This window comes from Gossypium hirsutum, chromosome D05, assembly GCF_007990345.1.
Source record: "Gossypium hirsutum isolate 1008001.06 chromosome D05, Gossypium_hirsutum_v2.1, whole genome shotgun sequence".
Classification (NCBI taxonomy): domain Eukaryota; kingdom Viridiplantae; phylum Streptophyta; class Magnoliopsida; order Malvales; family Malvaceae; genus Gossypium; species Gossypium hirsutum.
Window position 1 is genome coordinate 19195975 of NC_053441.1, and position 21618 is coordinate 19217592.

At 34.8% G+C, this 21618-nt stretch overlaps 5 protein-coding genes across 8 annotated transcripts; all 5 read left to right on the forward strand.

The window, feature by feature from the left end:
* The first annotated feature begins 505 nt into the window (after positions 1-505).
* Positions 506-2245, forward strand: LOC107905156 (lecithin-cholesterol acyltransferase-like 1). The gene is made up of 2 exons (XM_016831732.2): positions 506-1055; positions 1151-2245. The coding sequence occupies exons 1-2, from the start codon at positions 673-675 to the stop codon at positions 2058-2060; spliced, it is 1293 nt and encodes a 430-aa protein (XP_016687221.1). The 5' UTR covers positions 506-672; the 3' UTR covers positions 2061-2245.
* A 2157-nt stretch (positions 2246-4402) lies between these two features.
* On the forward strand, positions 4403-7861 carry LOC107905157 (uncharacterized). Its single transcript, XM_016831733.2, has 3 exons — positions 4403-5175; positions 5809-5996; positions 6850-7861. Exons 1-3 carry the CDS (start codon positions 4506-4508, stop codon positions 7381-7383), a joined length of 1392 nt encoding a protein of 463 aa, XP_016687222.1. The 5' UTR covers positions 4403-4505; the 3' UTR covers positions 7384-7861.
* Positions 7862-10335: 2474 nt separating this feature from the next.
* Positions 10336-10933, forward strand: LOC107905159 (uncharacterized). The gene has a single exon (XM_016831734.2). It carries the CDS (start codon positions 10387-10389, stop codon positions 10813-10815), a length of 429 nt encoding a protein of 142 aa, XP_016687223.1. The 5' UTR covers positions 10336-10386; the 3' UTR covers positions 10816-10933.
* A 1617-nt stretch (positions 10934-12550) lies between these two features.
* Positions 12551-17635, forward strand: LOC107905160 (uncharacterized protein KIAA0930 homolog). 4 transcript variants are annotated; one of them, XM_041094191.1, is made up of 12 exons: positions 12551-12791; positions 12855-13057; positions 13139-13204; positions 13369-13475; positions 13785-13845; positions 14166-14225; positions 14305-14379; positions 14815-14967; positions 15520-15574; positions 16359-16481; positions 16984-17213; positions 17309-17635. In XM_041094191.1, the coding sequence occupies exons 2-12, from the start codon at positions 12884-12886 to the stop codon at positions 17330-17332; spliced, it is 1128 nt and encodes a 375-aa protein (XP_040950125.1). In that variant the 5' UTR covers positions 12551-12791; positions 12855-12883; the 3' UTR covers positions 17333-17635. The 4 variants fall into 4 exon arrangements, with proteins under 4 accessions (XP_040950125.1, XP_016687226.1, XP_016687225.1 ...); XM_016831737.2 differs by having other exon boundaries at positions 12868-13057; positions 17089-17213; XM_016831736.2 differs by having other exon boundaries at positions 12868-13057; positions 14166-14198.
* A 2544-nt stretch (positions 17636-20179) lies between these two features.
* On the forward strand, positions 20180-21101 carry LOC107903138 (basic leucine zipper 4). The gene has a single exon (XM_016829183.2). It carries the CDS (start codon positions 20304-20306, stop codon positions 20727-20729), a length of 426 nt encoding a protein of 141 aa, XP_016684672.1. The 5' UTR covers positions 20180-20303; the 3' UTR covers positions 20730-21101.
* Positions 21102-21618: the final 517 nt, after the last annotated feature.

Below are 21618 nucleotides of genomic sequence, written 5' to 3' on the forward strand. Positions count from 1 at the left end.
AATCTAAACTCATGAATTTTTTTGGGTACAAATTGAAAATGTTTAGTGTAATAGTTATGAATGAAATCTAGACTTTTAAAGTGTGAATACATAACTTTAGTCATTTGGGTTTGCAAGTTTGATATCAATTTTCAAGTTTAGAAAACTTATTTGTTTTCATTCATTAAATCTCACAAGTTAAAAAGTGTTTGTATTTATATTTGGTGACAGTTGGCTCCAGAAATTAAATGCTGGGTAGAAGCAAATTGTCGCGAAATTCAAAGAAGGAAATAAAAATGAATGGCAAAGATTCATCTGTTTATGGTTGTCTGCAAGTGTAGTAGAGAAAGGCATGTTTATAGTAAGAGTGTAAATACTAGAAGCGAAGATGAGGAGACGAGAAAGATGGAGGAGAAGTTAATAGGAAAAAGAATGAAATAACCTGACAGAAAAAGGGAAGCCAAGCATTGGATTTTGTTATAAGTGTGTATACATTCAACTTTGTTCCAATTCGTGATTGTATTAACATTGACGTGGATGCATTCTCCACCTCTTATTGCATTTGGGGATGTTCAAAGGCCACGAAAGTAAATGTCATCCCATATATAACAGGCCCCTCCTTACTCTGCTTAGCTCGATTGCTAGGATTGTATATAGATAAACCGATAAGGAAACAAAGAAAAAGAAAGACAAATGCGTGGACTAGGCCTCAAGCTAGCTCTACTCCGCATTGCCATGATACTGTGCGTATGTAAAGCCACCTCCTCCCTTCACCCTCTAATTTTGGTACCAGGGAGCGGCGGGAACCAACTTGAAGCGCGGCTAACAACTGGTTACAAGCCTTCGGGCCTGTTTTGTGGCCGTTTCTACCCAATTTTCAAGGATAAAGAAGGTTGGTTCAGACTGTGGTTCGACCCCAGTGTGCTACTGGCTCCATTTACCAAGTGTTTTAATCAACGCATGATGCTTTATTATGACCCTGATTTAGATGATTATCGCAATGCTCCTGGGGTTGAAACCAGGGTCCCTGAATTTGGTTCTACCAACTCCCTTCTCTACCTTAACCCTAATCTCAAGTAAGCTTGTTGTAGCAATTACTTTCATTCCTGCAGGATACGACTTGACTTGGATTTGGATATTTTCACTGTAAATCAATGCTTGCTATGTGCAGGCGTCTCACGGCATACATGGCACCGTTGGTGAAGTTCCTGGAAGAGATTGGTTATGTGAGTGGTGAAACCATGTTTGGAGCTCCGTACGACTTTCGATATGGCTTAGCAGCTGAAGGCCACCCATCCCATGTGGGATCCAAGTTCCTGCAAGACCTAAAAGATTTGATAGAAAAAGCAAGCGCTTCCAATGGAGGGAAGCCGGTGATTCTCCTCTCCCACAGCTTGGGAGGCCTTTACGTACTCCAGCTTCTCAACCGAAACCCACCTTCTTGGCGCCGAAGATTTATCAAACACTTCATTGCACTTTCAGCTCCTTGGGCCGGCACGGTTCAAGAAATGCTCACATTTGCTTCTGGGAGTTCACTCGGGGTGCCCCTGGTTGACCCATTGCTGGTGAGGGGAGAACAAAGGAGCTCCGTGAGTAATCTCTGGCTCATGCCTTCTCCTAAGCTTTTCGGCCCTGGAAAAGCTCTTGTAATTACTCCAAACAAGGCTTATTCAGCTCATGATATACCAGAATTTTTGAACGACATTGGATATCCAGAAGGGGTGATTCCTTATATATCACGAATCCTCCCCATGACTGAATCATTAGCAGCTCCCAATGTTGGTTTGACGTGCATATTTGGGACAGGGGTGAAGACCCCAGAGACTTTGTTATATGCGAAAGCAGGGTTCGATAAGCAGCCAGAGGCAGTTTATGGGGATGGGGATGGGACAGTGAACTTGGAGAGCCTATCGGCACTCGAGTCACTGTGGGCTTTTGAGAAAAACCAATCACTTAAGGTGATAAGAATGAGTGGGATTTCTCATACTTCAATACTGGAAATAAGTGCAGCACTTGATGCGATAATAGCGGAAATTTCTTCCATCAATTCCAAGGCCCAGGCCGAGGTCTCTTTCGAGTAGAGCCGTCGAATTTGGACAGCAATACAAACTTTTCAGATATTCCATTGTAACTAAGAAACAAATTTCTGTGTTTCGTTGCCACACATAGCTTATACATGGAAGTTGGAGCATGTAAGCTTCGGACTTTGGGTATAACTGTCTTGTCAAGGCAAAGCCCGAAAATGAGAAAAATATACTTCATCCAATCTGAGACCGTTGGATTCGAGTTAGCCGCAAGTAAAATTAGGTTAAAATCAAGTTAATCAATCGAATAGATATTTTAGGTGAAGTGAGATTAACACATATTTGATATGACAATCAAATTAATTGAATTTATATAAATATACTAAAATCATATCCATTATAATATTTTTCAAATCCAAATAAATATACTCACAGTTGAATAAAATTCATTTAACATTCAACAAAGATTTTAAATATACAATTCTCAAGTCTCAGCCAAAGTGCCAAACCCTTCTAGAATCTGGTCAAATGCAGTGTTCCCCCTCTGGGAGCACTGAACTGGGATGGTTAAAAACCAATACAGATGAATTGGGTGGCTTCTGCAGGAAAATTGGTGGATGCTCGGTGATACAAGTCGAGCTATGGGCGGTGCTTGATGGGTAAAACGGTTGCCTGGGACATTGGAGCGAAGAAAGTTATAGTCGAAAGTGATGATTAATTTGATCAATGACAATCAAGCTACTGATAGTGGAATGGCACTGGTGAGACGTATATAAACAGCTTTGTTTGAGGCAATGGAGCATTAAGTTCAGACATACATGTTTACAGAGAAGCGAACCTTGCCGCTGATTTCATGGCAAAGTTCTGATTCAGATATAATTCTGGGCTGAAACGAATTGGGAAAAATCTACTGAGAAATGTTTATTTGAAATGTCTTAGTGTAGGTTGCTTTCTTGTACCAGTAAAAGAATATTTTGGTTCAATAATATTGTGTTGGGTCTAACTCCTCTTGACTCTAGATATAATTATTCAACTCATAATATATCCTCTAAATTCTCTCGAATCTGCAAATTTAGAATATAAATATCAATTTAAAAATTATATATAATAAATAATAAAACACATAGTTTAAAATTAATTAATAATAACACATTAAATATGCATGTTATTAAAACGAAAAAATTAAATTAAATTATTTATCATGATGTTGTCATCAATTTTGAGTCGACACCAAGTTAACTTCTGACATCAACTCGATCAAATATATTATTAATATATACAATTGATTAATACAATAAAGTGTGCATAATAAACTTAACATGTATAAAAAATATATATAAAATTTTAGTTGAATGGTAAATTAAAAGTTTTATTAATGCAACCAGGCGGGTTTAAATCTCATCAAATGTATATTTTTATTGTTTCTAAGTGAAAAGACTGAAATACCCTCAAATAATATTACTTATTTTAATTGTGAAAGGGTATTCCCGTAACTTTCTAACCGATTTGGTGACCTGATTGAGGGTAACACCGACTCAATCAAGAGCTTAAATAGTAGTATAGTATACAACTAATTGAGGTAATAAAATGTGCACAATAAAATTAAAATGTATAAAAATATTAAAATAAAAATTTAATTTGGTGGTAAATTGAAGGTTTTATTAATGCAATTGGTGTGAGTTTAAATCCCATCATATGCATAATTTTATTTTTTTCTTTTAAAAGTGAAAAGATTAAAATACCTCAAATCAAATTATGTGTTATAATTATAAAAGAGCATTCTTATAACTTCTTAATCAAGTTAGTGAACCAGTTGAGGGTGACACCGACTCAATCAGAAGCTTAAATAATTGAGGGTGATACTAACTAAATCAAAAGCTTAAATAATAGAATGGATGTAATAGAAGGAAAAGCTGAGACTGATTTTTAAAATATAAGTCTAAAATATGGGTTGATATAGAATAAGACCAGAGTGGTGTGGTATTGATTGCTTTTAGACCCAATGAACCTTTGGTAAAATAATAAGATAATGAAGCAGTCAGACAAGCCCACAACATGGGGTTAAAGCCCAGTCAATTTCCAGAGTAAAATAAAAACAAATTTGATTTTGGAAGTATTTTTTTGTTTGAAAATGAAAAGGGAAGTAACCAAACCAACAGTTAACAAACAACCAAAAACAGGAAAAAGGACTCTGTATTTCACTGAGTCAGAACAGATCCAAGACAGCAGTGAACAAAAACAGTGGCAAAGCCAAGCTCTCTTTATACTTACGTGGCAATAACATTCAGGACATAAATCCAGACCGCAACTGTGCTTATGGTGGTCCAATGACCATATGATTGCCCCACTCTTATATTTAATTAATTAATTAATTAATTAATTAAAGCGAGCCTTTTTAATCCAATAAGCCAAGCTTTCAAGTTTCGATCAATCAGTTTCTCACCCTCTCCCGTTAAAATCCAAAAGGCAAAACAAGTGAAAAAGAACAAAAGGAGAAGAAGAATGTCATGGTTAGCTCGATCCCTAGCGAATTCCCTCAGTCTCGACGACGATGGCAATGAATCAGCTTCTTCAAGGGATGAGGAAAACGACGACGTAAGCCATGACTCCCGATCATCGGCTCCTCCACCGCACCTGATTCATAACGAGGAAACCGAGGCCAAGGGGGAACACCAATCGCTGGCCCCCGAACAAGTAGCCGAACTCCAATCCCATGGCATCAAAGAAGATCTATCGGAGCTCAAACAAACCCTGACGCGACAACTCTTCGGTGTCGCTTCCTTTCTCGCTCCGCCACCGCCTCCTCCTCCTCCTCCTCTTTCTTCAACGCAATTCAATGGCCAATCGAATGGTCGATCATTCTCTAATTTAAATCAACCTGAGCCGTCGGATCAATCTATCTCACGGGACGAGGAGGATCCGTCTGATCCTGCCGCGGTCGCGGGGGTTAGAGACGATTTAGCTGAGATCGGGGGAACGTTGCCTAAGATGGCATCCGACTATTTTCCGTTTGGACAGGGGGAAAATGGCGAAGAAAACGAATGCGAGGAGGAGGAGGAGGATTTCGACGTGGTTGGGATCACGGATGAGGTGTTGGCGTTTGCGAGGAATATCGCCCATCACCCAGAAACGTGGTTGGATTTCCCTCTTGATCCCGATGAAGACTTGGATGGTAACATTGTTTTCTTCATTCATTAATTTTGATCTCATTGTATAGTAATATACTCTTGGTTGTTTTTCTATATTCTCTGCCTTGGGATTCTTGCTTTTCAGCTCAGTTGTTTAGAGCTCAACTGATCAAAATGTTAATTTTGTTTCGGTTTCAGTTGAAAACTAGATAGTTTGAATAAAAAATACGAAATTCATACTATCATTATTTTCCATGTTGACTTTATGCGCCATTGATTCTGTTGTTGGAAGTCTTTGCGATATTGGATCATAAAATAAAGGAGTTAATTATGATTAACATTAAATGTAGTGATCTGTGGTTCCTGCCCATGACTTTATTATTGAATTGGTTTGCAGTTTGAACCATTGCTTTAGTCTGTGCTTCTCTCGTCAAATGATTGGACTGAAAACCTATTTTTCTGTTTGCGATTTCGATCAACATCTCCCATCTATGCTTGAATTTTAGATACATAAGAACGGTTATGTTATCCTTGCTCCATCTAACACATTCTTCATGTTTGGCTAGCTAATTTTGGTTGTAATTTTTGCGGTTTTATTTTGGTTACTTTTATAATTATTATGTATAGGTTTATAACATGACAATCAGAGTTTATGCTTTTGTGTTTCCTTGTTTTAGATTTTGACATGTCAATTTCCCAACGAGACCATGCTATGGCTATTGAATATCTTGCTCCGAGACTGGCAGCTCTGAGAATTGAGCTCTGTCCATGCCATATGAGTGACAGTTACTTTTGGAAAGTTTATTTTGTTCTTCTGCATTCAAGACTTAACAAGGCTGATGCAGAGATTCTGTCTACACCTCAGGTAAGTGACTTCTTGTAGATGTAATAGAAAAAGGGGGTTTATATAATATTGATCCCTAATTGAGCATTCAATTAATTTCTGTTTCTGTTTCCTTGTTTCGTTTTCCTGGCTGAGGTTACAAATTTACATTTTTAACTTTTAAATCTCAAATCCATATGGGAATAGAAGATATTGCAAAGTCTGATAATTGATATGAATTCCTTTGAGTTTTCTTGAAGTTCACTCTTACACATTGGCTTTGCATGACATCCACATTTTACACTTCCTCCTACTACCTGGCTAGTTTACTCCATGGATTCACTATTATCATTTCCATAACTGTAATAGTTTTTATTTTTTTTATAAACATCTCTGCAAGTTTACTTAGCCTCTTCAAAGTCTGGCATGCATGCTCTTGTCCTGGATTAATCAACCCTTTCATGGCTTGGTTTCCATGGTTCCTGAGTCATATCTGATGTACAAAGATGTGAGAAAATTGTTCCATTCTTTCGCTTAAGAAATTTGTTCTCTCCATTTTGTCAAGAAGACTTCTTACAAATTTGTCAGCCAAATTGATTTTGGATTCTTCAAAACTTCCTGGTCTTTAGCTGAACTTGTTATATGCTCGGTACAGAAGCATTTCATATCATATAGTTTCATGGAAATTTTCTTATGATTTATTTGAATTACCAACAGGGATTTGTTTGCCTTAAGTGTAGTTTTTCAAGAGATACTTTATGTACCTATTTCTCACTATATTAGTATGGTTGGTACAATAACATTTCATGTACTTCATGTTTGGCAGTTATTAAGCTTACAAGCAGAATGTTGATCAATTCTCAATTCTCTTTGGTGGTTAATTTATTGCTAGCAGGTAATGGAAGCTAGAGCATTGTGGATGAAGGAGCTGCAAGAGCAAACAAAGCCTGAAACTGTTTGGTATGGAGGAAGCAATTCCCACTTAGGAGACAGCCATAGTATAATGCACAATGGTCTTACTCCTTCCTCTTCCAATTATTTTGCCTTTGAGACCATGTCTCCTCGGACCTATGCTTCTGAACCCGCATCTAGCATCTCAACAGACTACGTGACTGAGAAGCATCCAGTTGAAAGTACTGAGATGCCATTTGTGGACAAGCCTGTTATTGAGGAAAAACAGGTGTCTAACACTGAAGACAAGGGTAATGTGGCTGGTCCATCCTCAAAAATATGGATTCCAGATTTTGATGATGAAGAGATTGATTGGCCAGAAGATGATGGTCCTGATGTTGGTGGTTATAGTGGGGCTGCAATTTGTGCGGAGGATGTAGAAGATATTTCTTTCAGTGATCTTGAGGATTTTGATGATAGTAGCACCCCTACAAATTCTAAGTTAGTTTCAAAAGGATTTGAAACTTCTAAAACATAGACCTGGGATTCGATTTAGCTTGGCATAAGCTTTGCTTGTTGGATCAAAGATGGAACCGGCCGGCCATTTAGTTTAATGTAGAACCTCGGATGATGGACGCCAACAGCATCATCGATGCAGGGGAAATGGTTGCAGGTGGTGAAAGTGTCTCGGAACTTGGGAGCTTTTTTGTATATGATGAGTGATCAATCAAGTGTTAATAGAGTGTTTTTCCGTTGATTGTTGGAAGTATTCTGGGATGGAAAAAGGGGCAATGTCAAAGGACAATTGCTTTTGTTCATAGACAGAAATTGGGAAGGAGTTAGAAGCATTGAGAACAATTTTTTTTTCTTAGTTTTCTTTGATTGGGATACAAGATTTGTACAGAAAAATCTGTAAGTTAAAGTTCCATTCTTAGAACTTGAGATCACGATTCATGTAAATTTTTTAATCTTTCTGCTAAAGATTATGTAATAAAAGATGAGATCATTGTTCATGAGATTTGACTCTCATATTGCTATAATATTAATAAATGGTAACAAAATGGTTGTAAGGTCATCTGTTTGACCAATCCAAAGCATCAAAACAAAGTGAGAGACATTATGGTTTCTGTCTGTAGTGCTGTTGCAACGCAGGTGAAAATGTCACATCAATAGAAATGAAGTGAATAACTGAGGTTCGAACTTCCTTTTTGTTGTTACTGGTCTTATCTTTAGGAAATACTTTCCTTCAAATTATTAGCATCATTACAAATACTGACGTATACCTCAATGTGAGGGTATTTGTTTTGTTGCACTAAATTAGCTTAAGCCATCTATAGAAATCATTCCAATTTATTTATGGTTTACAATTGAACCAATATCAACTTCATGGCTTATGGTTCTGAGTATAAATATAATCCAAATGAGCAGCAAGGGTTCTTCGCATCAAGCTCTCCTCTTTCCCAACTCCTTCACAGTTGTCATCAACATCAACTCCCTACAAGAACCAAAACCCATAGCCTTATTATTAATCGAAGAAATAATATAAGAACAGAAAAAAAAAAGAAGAAACATGGAAATGATTGGGTTTGGTAAGAAGAATAGAAATGAAAGAAACAATGCCTGGTGCTTGGTTAAGAGGAAAGCAGGGTCGGGACGAGCAGCATAACATAGCATAAAATTGAGGAGAAGGGCAGCAATGAAAAGGGTGAAGAGCTTAGACATGTTTTTCATTTGGAATTCAAGAGAGCATCATTGGAGGTACTTGTTAAAGGTACAAAAACGTTCAATTTATAAAGGCAGCAAAAGAGAGACGCTATGAGATTAGGTCAATCCAAACCCAACCACTTAATTCATCACATGTGTGTGGATATGCTTCGGCTAGAGATTGGTACGAATCAAGACTCAAATCAGCCATAGCAAAATAGTAATTGAATGGAATTATTGATGGAAATAAAAAAAAGTCCCATTAGAGCTTCGATTGGTAAAATATTAACAAGGAGAACTCTTCTTTTGCCTGATGAAAACTGAAGAAATCTCTGGGGATTTTGCAGTTTAGTAGTGCTGGAATTGAGAGGTTTGATTACGTAAGTTATTAACAAGGAGAAGTCTTGAATGATTATTGCAAAAGAGGCAAAGGAAATTAAGGTGTCTAATACTAACAGGGTCTCCTGCGAATCAAAACCCATTGAATAAAGAGGCAAATGGAGCACATAGTGAACCCCACCCTTGTAGGGGTGTTATTCGGTTAACCACGGTTAACCGACTCGAAATAACATTAACCGAAGTAACCGACTTTTCAAAATTTTTAACCGTTAACCGAATCAAAATTTTTTCGGTTAATGCGGTCGGTTAACTGAATTAACCGAAAATTATATATTTTTTATTTTTGGTTCAAAATTAACCGAATTACCGAATTAACCGGATTACCCGAATTAACCGAATTAACCGAATTGAATCACTACATAATTAAATTATTTTTAGACTTTTAGACTTTAGTTTTAGTTTTAATTTTAGAATTTTATTTTTATTTATTAAATTATTTGTAATTTTTATGATTGAGTTGGGTTGAATACTTGGGTTTGGATTGGGTTTAGATGAATAGTGGGCTATTTATATATTATAATTTTATTTATTAATTTTTTCGGTTAAACCGAAAAAATTCGGTTAACCGACCGGTTTCGAACCGAATTAACCGTTAACCGAAAAATAAAAAAATAATTAACCGACCCCCGATCAAAAAAATTCGATTAACCAACCGATTAACTGATTTTTTTCGGTTATACCCGAATTTTGCATACTCCTACACCCTCGAGAGCTGCTCCATTGCAGATTGAATTACAGACCCAATATCAAATCCACCTAGTCCATTCAACTGGGCCCAATTGTTGTGCTTAAGGATATCTTCATTATTGCTTTCAGAAAAACACATGTTTGGAATCAAAAGTAAGTTTAGACTCGTAAGCAATGTTAAATTAATTTTTTAAAAGTGACGTCGGTTTTACGATTTATATTTGAGATTCGTAGTTATCTTTTTCTAATAATATTTTTTCTAAAATTTAAACTTGTTTTTTTTCTTATACTCAATCACCTAATTCATTCAAACTCAAAAACAATATTTTGTATTTTTTTTAAAAATTAATTTTTGAGTCAAGTTTTAATCCTCATTTATAATCTAATATATATTATTTAATATTTATCTTGAGTGTATAATTATTTTCTTTTTAAATTCTATTTCAAATAATGATTATATTTTACTATTGGTTTATATATTCAAATTAAAATTCATAAATATTTTTATTAATTATTTAAAAAATATTTAGAATCTATATTTTATGTATCAAAATATTAACATAGAATTACAATAAATTATTTTTTATATTTTTATTATAATTTAATTTGATATTTCATGTATTATAATATTAATGAATTTAAATAAGACATACTTGTAATTCCACAATGGATGAAGGGCATGTGTAGGAATTAGACTTATCTAGTAATAATTAAAACAACCACCATATTTCAAAGTCTCTTTTAACAGCTCATGGGGGATAGCTTCAATTCCACCCCAAACCCTCTCTCTTTTCTGTGGTTTTCTTTCAATTTCAGGGCTTTCACAGCCAAATTCATGGCAGCCACTACTACCTCCAGTACTACTACTACCACCAGTAGTAACAGCTCTGGTTTCTTCAACCTTCGATCCAACAACGTCAGGCCCTCATCATCCGCCACCCGTGGCTCACCGCCAGTTGCATGCGGAAAGCTCGATGGTGTGGGTGTATGGTTCGTCAATGGCGTGGCGACCGCTTTCTTTGCATCGCTAGAACGATGTTCTTGCATCCGTATAGCCACCGAGGACGATGGCGAGGATGCAAACGATGTGCCCTTGATTCAAAGTGATGGGAATGTGAGGCATCTTGCTGGAACTACCAGCAAGAAGAGAACAAGGAAAGGGAACAACAAACAAGGCTAAAGTGCTGCTCCTTATATATATATATATATTGTTCATTTTCTAATTTGGTAAGTCAAAATATATGATGGGGTTTCTTGGATTTGTGAATGTTTTAATGGAGTTTATGGGTTTTCAGCCATTGTTTACAGTTCAGATTGTTTATATAACTAACTACGTTAATGGATAGAAAAATGAATCCAAAAATTCGTCGTCTAGATTTTTTAAAAAAAAAACGAATTTAAATATCATATATTTATGAATTAATTAAAATAAAATTCGATTTTGAAACTCATTTACTGGTCGGAAGTTTATATTTATGGTTCTAGTGTGTAGGAAATTGGGCAGTGTTTATGTTTGAAAATAAAAGCACAACTTGATTGAATACTAAATATGGAGACTGGAGAACATGCTCATCCCACATTTATTAATTTTTGCAAAGAATAAGAGAGGAATTAAAGAATTCAAAATCCACTTTCCTTTTGTTGGTCCATCATTTTGAATGATGTTTTATAATGTTGTTTGCTGGACAAAAGTTCCTTTTGCTTTTGCTTTTCTCCTAACCCAAAGCACGCAATCCAAATTTTTAGATTTTTTTTATTGAACCGCAAAATACCCATTTTTTTTCTTCCTGCCTCCTATTCCTTTGTTGACAAAAAACATTCAAACAAACAAACACTTAAAAAGAGAGAATGCACAAGTCTAAGGAAAAAAAAAAACCTGAGGAACTGTTTTAAGACCAAACAACACGTTTCTTCTCTGTCGAAATATGAATTGGATAATTCTAATAAGATTTTGTTTTAATTTTTATTTGATTGAGGATAATATTAAAAGCAAGCTATTAATGTGAAATCAGCCCCACTAAAAACATGTTCATAATGGTTATTATCCTTTATTTTAGCTTTTAACTCTTTTTTTTTTTGTTGGTTTGATAAGCAATACTTTTAGTTATGCGTGCTATTCAATTTTTTTATCTGACAGCTAGCTTAAATAATAAAATATATTCATACAATATTGACTTCTTAATCTAATCTAATCTAATTAATATAAAATTAGTACTACACAATTACTATATGGGTGAGATTTTTAAATAAAAACCGAGTGAAAATTTTAAATAACATTAATATTTTTAAAAAATATATAATATATGATTTCACACGAGACATATATATGCATTTTTTTAGTGTAATATGAAATTTATTATGAAAACAAATTTATGTGATAAATATAAAAGATATATTTTATACAATGTATCTTTTTATACCATGTATGTGTTAATTATTTTTTATACAATGTAAAAAAAATAAAAAAAATGTATGTATTAATTTTTATTTTTATACAATGTATATTTTTGTTTATTATTAAAAAATATATTTAAACGTGTCTAAATTATATATTTTTATTATTATAATAACAATATTATCAACCAAATTAAAATTTAATCGATTAATTCTTTTTTCTTAAATATTTTAAAAATAACAAAAAAAAATAGAAGAAGTACTAAAGTTTTATTGGGAGGAGGGATAAATTAAAGGTTTCTGTTGTTTTTTTTAGTGTAATGTGGACCACGGAAAATGAGCCCAAGCTCAATATTAGTTTTAGTATTTCAAATAGGTTATGGGTCTAGTAGCTTAAATAAAAAGGGCCCAGAAAACCTCCGTTATGCAGAAACCGAGGTCGTTTAGTTGCTCCTAGCTGGCCTGGGCCTGGCAGTGGCACCAAGCTTTCTAAACTGGAAGTTAGAATGAAAGTCGCATCTTTCTATTCTCTCTCAGCACGTAACTGGCCAACTAACTAACTGCTCAGCAACATCCGATCAATGTCGCGCCACTTTCAATTTTGCCCTAAACTTTTCCCATCCCTCTCCTAAATCTTCAAAATAAAATAAAATAAATCATTTAACGGTACAGTAAATTGTAATAATTTAATCGAAAAGACCGCATCTCGTCAACCGCCAAAAAAGAAGCCATGCTCGGTGTTGGAGAAGAAACGCCTTCCAGGTAAACGCATTCAAAATTGATGGTTTTTTTCTTTTACAATTTTAATTGTTAATTTTTTCCTAGTGTTTTGGTGTAGGTTTGATTTACTTAGCATGGTTAAAAAGCACTCCAATTTATTGGGGAAAACGGTGGTGGAAGAGGAAGATGCTTCCGACGTTGAAATGGACGGTCAATTTTGGCACGACGTCTTCGATCTGTATTTCGTTCGGGGAAAGGAATCAAAACGACGCCAAGACGACGATCTCTTATTTTTCGTGAGAAAATGGGTATAAAATCTGTCTCACTTTTTCAAAAAAAAAAAAAAAGGGGGAGAATTAAGCTAATTGTTTCAACTTATGTTGCTGTAGAGGGAACATGGTTTTAATGATAAGAACGGCGTTGCTCCTTACTTTGTACGCAGGTGGGCACTTGAGGTAAAACGAAGTAAAAAAAGACAAAAACCAACTTCAATCTGAATTGAGTTTCTTGTTTAATTTGATTGATTCCTTTTTACTTTAGTAGTTTACTTAGCTTCTTTTTATAATGTCGTTGGTGAAAATTGTATGTTAGACATTATGTTCTTTCTTTTGTGAACCAGTTGGATAAGTTGGTTGGTGAGAGTTTCTCAGAGGTGGATTGGAGGCGCTCGTTTTACTTGAACATGATTGCCCATACTTCGTACTCTGTAACAGTAGCGATTTGCAGGTGACTTGTTCACTTCCTTGTGTCGTGTCTTATCTATGCTATGCTTTTATCGTCGTAATGGTTGATACTTTCCTATAGTTAGATGGTACATTTTGTTTCTTTCTACTCTAGCAATGTCTAATTGTTTCCTCCTCACTTCCCCCACGGTGAACTAACTTTTCTCTCTCCATACCTGTAATTTGAAGTTTAAGAAATAAAAGAGATATTTATTTGCAGGTTAAGGGGACACTCCCCCCCCCCCATTGGTAGCTTCACTGTGTTAGATAATGATTAAATTTTAACTATGAGTTCTTTTTCTTCTTTTGCCAGTCAGCAAGTCCTTAGAAATCGTCAAGTGGGGCAAGATACACCATTGTCTTCTATATACAAGGTAACCCCTGCTTTAATGTGGCTAGTGTAGGAGGACATATTTATATCTCTCAACTTTTTTGACTTGTTTGTATTGTTGAAGTAAAATCTGTCATCTTGGAGGAAATCTGACTAATTTTTTTCTGAGAAGTGTTTGATTCTACATGATGTGCCAATTGTTGAGTTCATCTTTGTTATAAGCCATAGATTGCTAAAACTTTTTGCGATTTGAATCCAGAAAACTGAATTATTCTTAGGATAAATCAAATACTGTCCGTTGCAAAGATGAACTCAACAATTGCATTCTGCACAATCTAATCCTTTAGTTCTGCTGTCCTGCAGATTGTGAAGACTGTTTATGCATCTCCCAGCCGGGTAAATTTTCATTTGGACTCAAAAAAGGCAAGCTTATCATTTTAGCAATCTTGGTGATTTTGAGCATTTCTTCAATTTCATGACATTCTCACTAATTTGGATCTAGGAAGTAGAGACAACACCTGCCTATCCAGACATCTGTTTCGCCATAGATGATTTTGACTCCACTTTTGATGCAGTGGTAAATGCTTTCTTTTCCTTTATAAATTCACTCATCTGTGTGTTTATGATAGTGTATTGCACTAATGCACATAATATATTAATTTTCTTCAATTTAATTGATTTATAATGAAACTTCCAATGAAGTAAACTACTGCTCTTTGTTTGCATTAAAGTAAGTTTAGATGTGGTAAATGGGGTTTCAACTTGGCTAGTATTACTGCATTCCTCTCACAACCTGTGATAAAAGCACTGAGCTAATAAGAAGTTGGATTTTGCTATTTCTGTAGCATATATAAGGACCAAAGTCACTTCTTTATTTGAAGCTTTGCATTGCATTCTTCTTGGTTATACAGTTATCCTTTTGTTATGACATAGTAGGATTTCATGGAAAGCAGAAGCTTTTTGTCAGTTGTAGGACCTCCAGAATGTAGCCATGACATATTTTCTCATCCAGGTCTTGACAGATACAGATCTTTGCTTCTGCGTGCTGCTTAATGCACTTGATGGCGCAGGATTTCCTAGTGAAACAGATACAAATGATAGCTGTTCCAGTAACAAATTACCATTGGGAGTAGATACTAATTCTATGAGGATAAAAAATTGTAAGGTTTGGGTCCTCTCTCAGGTCCTTTGTAATAATTTATTTGTATTAGCCCATGATCAACCAGGGTCTTCACATCTGAAATAGTTACTTAGAACTGCTAGGTTTTTTATGTCACTTTATGATTGTCAAATTATTTGTTGTTCCTTAGAACAATGAATTGATCAGCATTCAGCAAGGAGCAAGTGAGGTGGCATTGTTGACTAGGACTTAAAATGGGCTGCTTTGGTGTTTTAACAATTGTGCATTTTGGTGCAGAATGAATCTTCCTTTATGTTGTTCTGTAAGCATTCAAATTAAATTGACATAAACCATGAAAGGGGGAAATATGCATGAGAAGAAAATGATTTTCTCTACACCAACTATGAATATTTTATTATCATGAATTAGTTTTGAAGTTTAAGTTATAAATAACATTGTGGTTAGCATCAAATAGACTGACGCTTGAGTTTTCAAAATTAATATGGATTTATTCTGTGAAAAGTTGCTTAGGAATTCTTTATATGCTACAGAGATCAGTTTGTGTACAACTTGACATGCTGCTAATTATTATGGCAGCTAACTCTTTTTTCTGGATTTGTCAGCTATCAAATGGTTCGGGATGCATATGATGGTATACCTTTTTACTCTTTCAAAGAATTGGCTTCTGTTCTTATTCTTTCGAAATTCTATAAAGTTTGGTGCTTCAACTGATGAGATACTTTCTGCTTTGTTTTTTTGTGTAGAGTGTTGACAATGAAATTGATTTTTATATGTAAAACATACTACCATGGCTTATTTAACTTTGAATTTGGTTCTTTTGTTTAAGCAATAACTGATGTACCTTTCACTGCAGTCTTGTAATGGGTTGGCATCCCTATGGTGCCTTTTAGTGCAACATTTTCTTCTTTATAAAAAATAATAATGATAATGTGCCTGTAGAAGAACAGACACAACAAGTCTATAAACTACCAGTTGATTTAATGTTCTCCTAGCTTGATCTAGTATAAAGGATGCAAAACATGTAGACTGCTTATCTGATGTGTTAAAGAATTTATTCTTAGCTTTTCATGTGTTCTTATACTACGTTTGGTAGGAGTATTATCTTTTCACCATGTTTAGCATAACGGTTAGCAATAAGCTAATTGAAATTGGTAATTTTTTGCCACTCGCATAACTTATTTTGGAAAAAAGAATGAAACCTTTTTGCTTATTTTGAAGAGGTGTTATTTTTTACAAGAGTTTATACTCATCTTTCTAATTTCAAGTTTAGATTTCTAACAACTATTCTTTATTTTATGTATAACTATTGTAATACATACGTAATAAATAAGCTTTTTCCTCATAGTAACCAAACGAGACATTAATTCCTCTTCATGCTTATTTAGCCCTCGCCCTATATTGTTTTTCTTTCTCAGATGGGCATTCCCGATTTGGAAGTCTTCTGTCAGTTGGTCATTCCTCTGGGAAAACAGACAGACTTTACATGAAAGGTCCTGGAGGACGTGGGGAAGTTGAAGTTGCTGTTTCAGGTGTTACAGGTCAGTAAGAATTTCTATCTAAAACTTATCTTGTAAAGTTCACGTTCTTTTGTGTTTCCTGGCCTTTCAAGGCTTGTGTAGTTTAAATGTTGCAACAGAGTTTAAACTGATCATAACCTTTTGTTTCTCAAGGCTTAATGTGTGCCAAAGCCCAAAGTGCCCCATGTCTTATTGATCAATCGATCATAATGTCTCACTTCAAAGTGATAATGGATTTGAGTGTATTGATTATTGATGATTATGTTAAACTGTAATTAGTATCTGTAGTTAATGATGATTTGTCAGCATGGTTTGTGTAAGCGGTTGACCAGTGAAAATTTTCAATGCATTACTTTTAGAATTATTATGAATACTTTGCTTCCTTTTTTTCCCCCCAATGTTCTATATTTCTCCTTTTATGAACATCTGGTCCATTTAATGCGTAAAATTAGTTGATTGATCATGATAAGTGAATGTTGCATGTAGAGTTGAGTAAAATACTGAATTTATGTTTCTCTATCAGACCAAAGCAAGCAATATTCTGGCCCTTTTTCACCAATTAAGTCAAAAAGGGGTTTAAGACTTGGCTCAATGTTTCGTAAAGCAGCTTCTGTTGTATCTTTGGCAGCAAAGCATGCTTATGCGGCTGCTGCAGCTACTTCAACTTCTGATGAAGAGATGATACCTCTTAAATGCTGCTTAATGTCTATAACATTGCCCTGGGAACATATTGCTCATGATCTTTTGTTCAAGGTATGATCTTTATATTCTAATTTCATAAGCTTCCATCAGCTGGTTTTTCCCTGCATCGGAATGAGTGTCTAACTACTACTTATATCCAAACACAGAGAAGTCCTCCGGTGAACTTGTAAATGTCTTGTTGCCAAAATTTGTGAAATATACGAGGTATACAAGTATACGCAACCTGCAGAAGGGGAAAAAAGCATTAGAGAAGTGCACATGCAAAAGAAGTCAGAAAATTTCCACCCTCTGGAGCATGAACAGTGCTAATCTCTTCCCCACATAAATTGGTGTGGGGTTGAGTGTTCTAAGGCTGTATTATGACAATTGTACATTATTAATAGTTCATTATGTTTCTTCATTGTATAAGATTCTTAAACATTCCTAATGAATTCTATTTGCATTCCTAGTCTCTTCTATGGCAAGGAATTTCACTTAGAAGTACCAATTCTATTTACATAAGAATCGTTTCTTTGCAAGCCCTAAAGTTTTAGAAGACTCGAGAATGTCAGTTTCAAAGTGTTTCCTGTCCTTTCTTAATGGTTCTTTTCCTCATTGGCCAACCTTTCTTCTTTATTTTCTTTTATATAAAAGTTATATGAACAAATTGAGTTAAATCTTGAGCTAAGTTTGTGCTCCGTGGGTTTACTTTCGCCAAAACTAGCTAAATTAAGCAAATCCATAACTAGAAGAAAAAACTGCTTGGAATAACTTAGGAGTGTGCAACTGTGCATTACTTTAGATGTTTGTGGACTGTGTGGTTACTTTTCTTTTTAGCCACACATTATATTTGGGGCCCGGGTGTTTGGCCTCTGAAAATACGTAAAGGGCATTGGGGGATATGATCAAGATTTTGAGCTTTAGGGTGCGCTGTCCTGGGATATCCTCACAGTCACACACTGCCTTTAGTGTGAACATGGGGCAAACAGTGGGTGGCTCCACCTGGTTTGCCTGCGCCCGAAGTAATACTCAAAGATGGCAAAGGGGCTTCTTCGTCTTCTAGTGTTGGGACGCCTGGCCATAGGATATTGGCCAACCAGCCTCTTTTTGCTGTTACGGGAAATATTGACGCTTCAAGTGTGCCAAATATATGCACTATTTTTGGACTTGGCTAGCCTCACTACCTATACCTATATAGCCTGATTCAAAGTTGAATCAATCATATCCTTAGAAAATCCTGGTCGAGCCCTTTATTACTTTATTATCATCTACATTATTGCGAGGGAAAAAAAAAACTTAATCCCAGTTTCTAATAGTAATTATTACTAATTTTTTACAAAGAATATTTTGAGTTTGAAAGTTTTGGTAGGGTCCTCAAGCTTTCAATAATTAGAAGGAAAAAGAAATAGTGTCTAAATCAATTGAGAAGGGGATTTCGTCCACAAAACCTAAGGGGCAAAAAATAACGTGAAGTGTCATATATTGCTACTGTAATGAATAAGTAGAGAAACTAAGGCAGCACTTTAATCTCCGCAACAAATGGTAAATGACATTAGGATAAAGGAGTTAGGCATGTTATCATATTAAAGCATTCTGATTCAACGTTTTTTAAGGAAAATCAGTTCCAGCAGCACATGAAGCCCACTTGTATGTATATATTAATTAAAGCAGTAAAATTATACCATAAATATATAAATAAAAGGATGGGTATAGCTAATGGTTGAGCTGAATTTCATAAAATAAAAAAGTTAATTAAATTACCTGCAACTGCTAGCAGCATGAGTAGCAGAATCGATCGTATGCATGCATGTTAGCCTCCACTATATAGTCTGTAGTATTATATGTATATATATATGCTAGCTACCCTGCTTTATATAATAAAACCTAACAGCCAAATAGAAGAAAACTTCCAAAGATCCCTCACTAAAGTTATAAATATTAAGCAGAAAACAACTATGTTTCAACTTCCAATAACACACACTAACTAAGAAAACTACCATCGAATCTGCAGTATTATGCTGCAAACAACTTTTAAGTCAATATTATATATAAATTTATATATATATGTAGAGGAAAAGCAAATGATCAGTATGATTTTCGATGGGGCAAAAGGTCACGACCCACGAATAACTTGAACCAAAAGGTAAACTCTAGTTCCACCATAAAACCTCTTCTTCTTCTTCTTTTTTCAGATTGCTTTTGCATGCTCAACAGGAAAAAGTACCTTAAAATTGATGTTATTTGATTCTTACAATAAGGGACCATATGGTTTTCTGTTCTTATGTATGTATTATATAATTAGTTTGATAAATAAATATTTTCTTAAATCAAACTATCCAAAAGCAGTAAAAAATGGACACAAGAATTGGAGATGGGTTAGTGCTAAACTTTTCCCAGTAACTAATATTGTTTAAGAAAAAAGGAAAACCCTAATGTGTAACGCATATACGTTTGCAATTGTCTTTTCCCCCACATGCAATGTCCCCTCGTAATCAAATATACGTACATGCAAACTTCTTCTCCTTCTATACCTCTTTAAATCCACATTTTCCACTTATTATTTAAAATAATAAACATTTTAAAACAAGTTTTTAACCATTTGAAATTTACTCAACCAATGATAAGCTAAAATCTGTGTAGCAACAACTTGTATTATTTTATATTTGAAAAAGACTTTGATTTTAGTTTCACTCCGACGTATTCCACATGACTTCTGCTCTTTGTCTCTCTAATAAACATATATATATATCACTTTTCTAGCAAATTTTTTTTTATCTGTTTTTGTTTGATTCTTCGTGATTAAGGTAAACCTAATATTTCTCCATGGCCCATCAATTCTTCCCATAAAATTATAAAGTAGGAGAACCAAAAAATGACCCCCACTAGTTAAGGATAATTAAAATAAACTTTCTTGGGGGGTTTGCCTTTTTTATTTTGAAAAAGTATCTCCCTTCCAAAATCTTTTGTTATGAAGGACCCTACATGTCCCTTACCCCTCCCCTTTAAATACCCTTTCCCCCCTCTTCTTACCTTCCCTTTTCCCCTCTTCTCTGACTTCCTACTATCATTTTAAAAAAACCCGGTCTATTTTTGTGTTCTTTCCCCTCTTTTTTTTTTTTACTTAAACCCCTTCTTGTTCTTTGGTTTGGTTTAATTGACCCAATGTTCTTGTCCCAAGAAGCGGATCAGTTTCAACTACCGGTTAACGAAACCGGCTTCACACGCGAAGAGCTCGAAGAGTTATTGTCTTTTCTCGAATCGAATGAACCGGTAAGTCCAAACTCCGGTTCAGAAGGTTCGACTCGGGCGGTTTATTCACCGGACGAGAGGAAGAAGAGACGCATGAAATCGAACCGGGAATCAGCGAGGCGGTCCCGTTGGCGAAAAAGGATGCACTTGGAGAACATCACGGACGAAGTGAACCGGTTGAGCGTAGAGAACCAGCAGCTTAAGAACCGACTGAGTGCAGTCATTAATCAGTATCACATTGTATGGCGAGAAAATGAACAGATGAGATCCGAATCCGAAGCTCTTTGGGCCAAACTCTTGGATCTTTACTGGACTTTAGCCACCATGCAATCGCGATAGCCTTCATCTTTTATCAAAGCTTTAAAAAAAAAAACTAAACCATATGAAATTAAGCTCTATAATTAAATCAACTAAAAATTATTGAAAAAATTGAAGCGTAAATGAAGGAATTTTAGAGCTTAATTTCGCCTCTCTTTCTACATCGTAATAATTATAATAATAATTAGTAGCCAATCACTGATATGGTCAAGAAAAGGTGGTGGTTTTCATAAACCCCACGTTTGATATATTGTAAAAAAAATATTTTGTGTCTTTTACTTTTTTGTTTTTGGGTTCTTTTTAATGAGGACTTTTCTTTGTTTACTATATAATGTAGTATCTTGAGGCTGTATATAATTCATGGGTCAATATATTAGTGAAATCAGTGCATTGCTTTACTCGTCTTTTTATGAAGAATTTACCGTTAATTTGGATGGGATTGGTGAATAAAAATGTTGACAAGTTTCTTCACAGTATTAATATAAAGATCACCTCACAAAACAACAGTGAAGAGCACTAGGGATAACTTCAAACTTCACAACAATCATATATATATATATACGCTTATTTCCCAGGTGGAAATTAATGATTGTTCAAATAAGTTTTAAAACATGACCTTTCGGAAAAAAATTAAAGACAAAAAGGGAATTTAGATATGGATAGCTTGTTTAAGAAGAAGTTTCTTTTTAAAAAAAAAACTATAAATGTAATATATTAAAGGGTAAATTTGATTAAATTATCATTTTTAAAAATTATTTAGGGGTTTAAGTATTTTTTATATTTAGGCTTCTCTCTCTAAAATTGTTTTTTTGTGTTGGGTGCTGGAAATTTGGGGAAAAGATTTATTTGTGTTTATATTTGAGGTAGACATTGTGATAATTTTAAGGTATATATGAGTTCACGATGATGC

Bases quoted from the DNA above. Each gene is read 5' to 3' on its own strand.
- LOC107903138 (XM_016829183.2), top strand. From the start codon at position 20,304: ATGTTCTTGTCCCAAGAAGCGGATCAGTTTCAACTACCGGTTAACGAA.
- LOC107905160 (XM_016831735.2), top strand. From the start codon at position 12,760: ATGCTCGGTGTTGGAGAAGAAACGCCTTCCAG. The intron at 13,205-13,368 runs GTAAAACGAAGT...TTTGTGAACCAG, and splicing joins TACGCAGGTGGGCACTTGAG to TTGGATAAGTTGGTTGGTGA. The intron at 15,575-16,358 runs GTATACCTTTTT...TTTCTTTCTCAG, and splicing joins GGTTCGGGATGCATATGATG to ATGGGCATTCCCGATTTGGA.
- LOC107905157 (XM_016831733.2), top strand. From the start codon at position 4,506: ATGTCATGGTTAGCTCGATCCCTAGCGAATTCCCTCAGTCTCGACGAC. The intron at 5,176-5,808 runs GTAACATTGTTT...TCCTTGTTTTAG, and splicing joins TCCCGATGAAGACTTGGATG to ATTTTGACATGTCAATTTCC. The intron at 5,997-6,849 runs GTAAGTGACTTC...TATTGCTAGCAG, and splicing joins AGATTCTGTCTACACCTCAG to GTAATGGAAGCTAGAGCATT.
- LOC107905159 (XM_016831734.2), top strand. From the start codon at position 10,387: ATGGGGGATAGCTTCAATTCCACCCCAAACCCTCTCTCTTTTCTGTGG.
- LOC107905156 (XM_016831732.2), top strand. From the start codon at position 673: ATGCGTGGACTAGGCCTCAAGCTAGCTCTACTCCGCATTGCCATGATA. The intron at 1,056-1,150 runs GTAAGCTTGTTG...TGCTATGTGCAG, and splicing joins TACCTTAACCCTAATCTCAA to GCGTCTCACGGCATACATGG.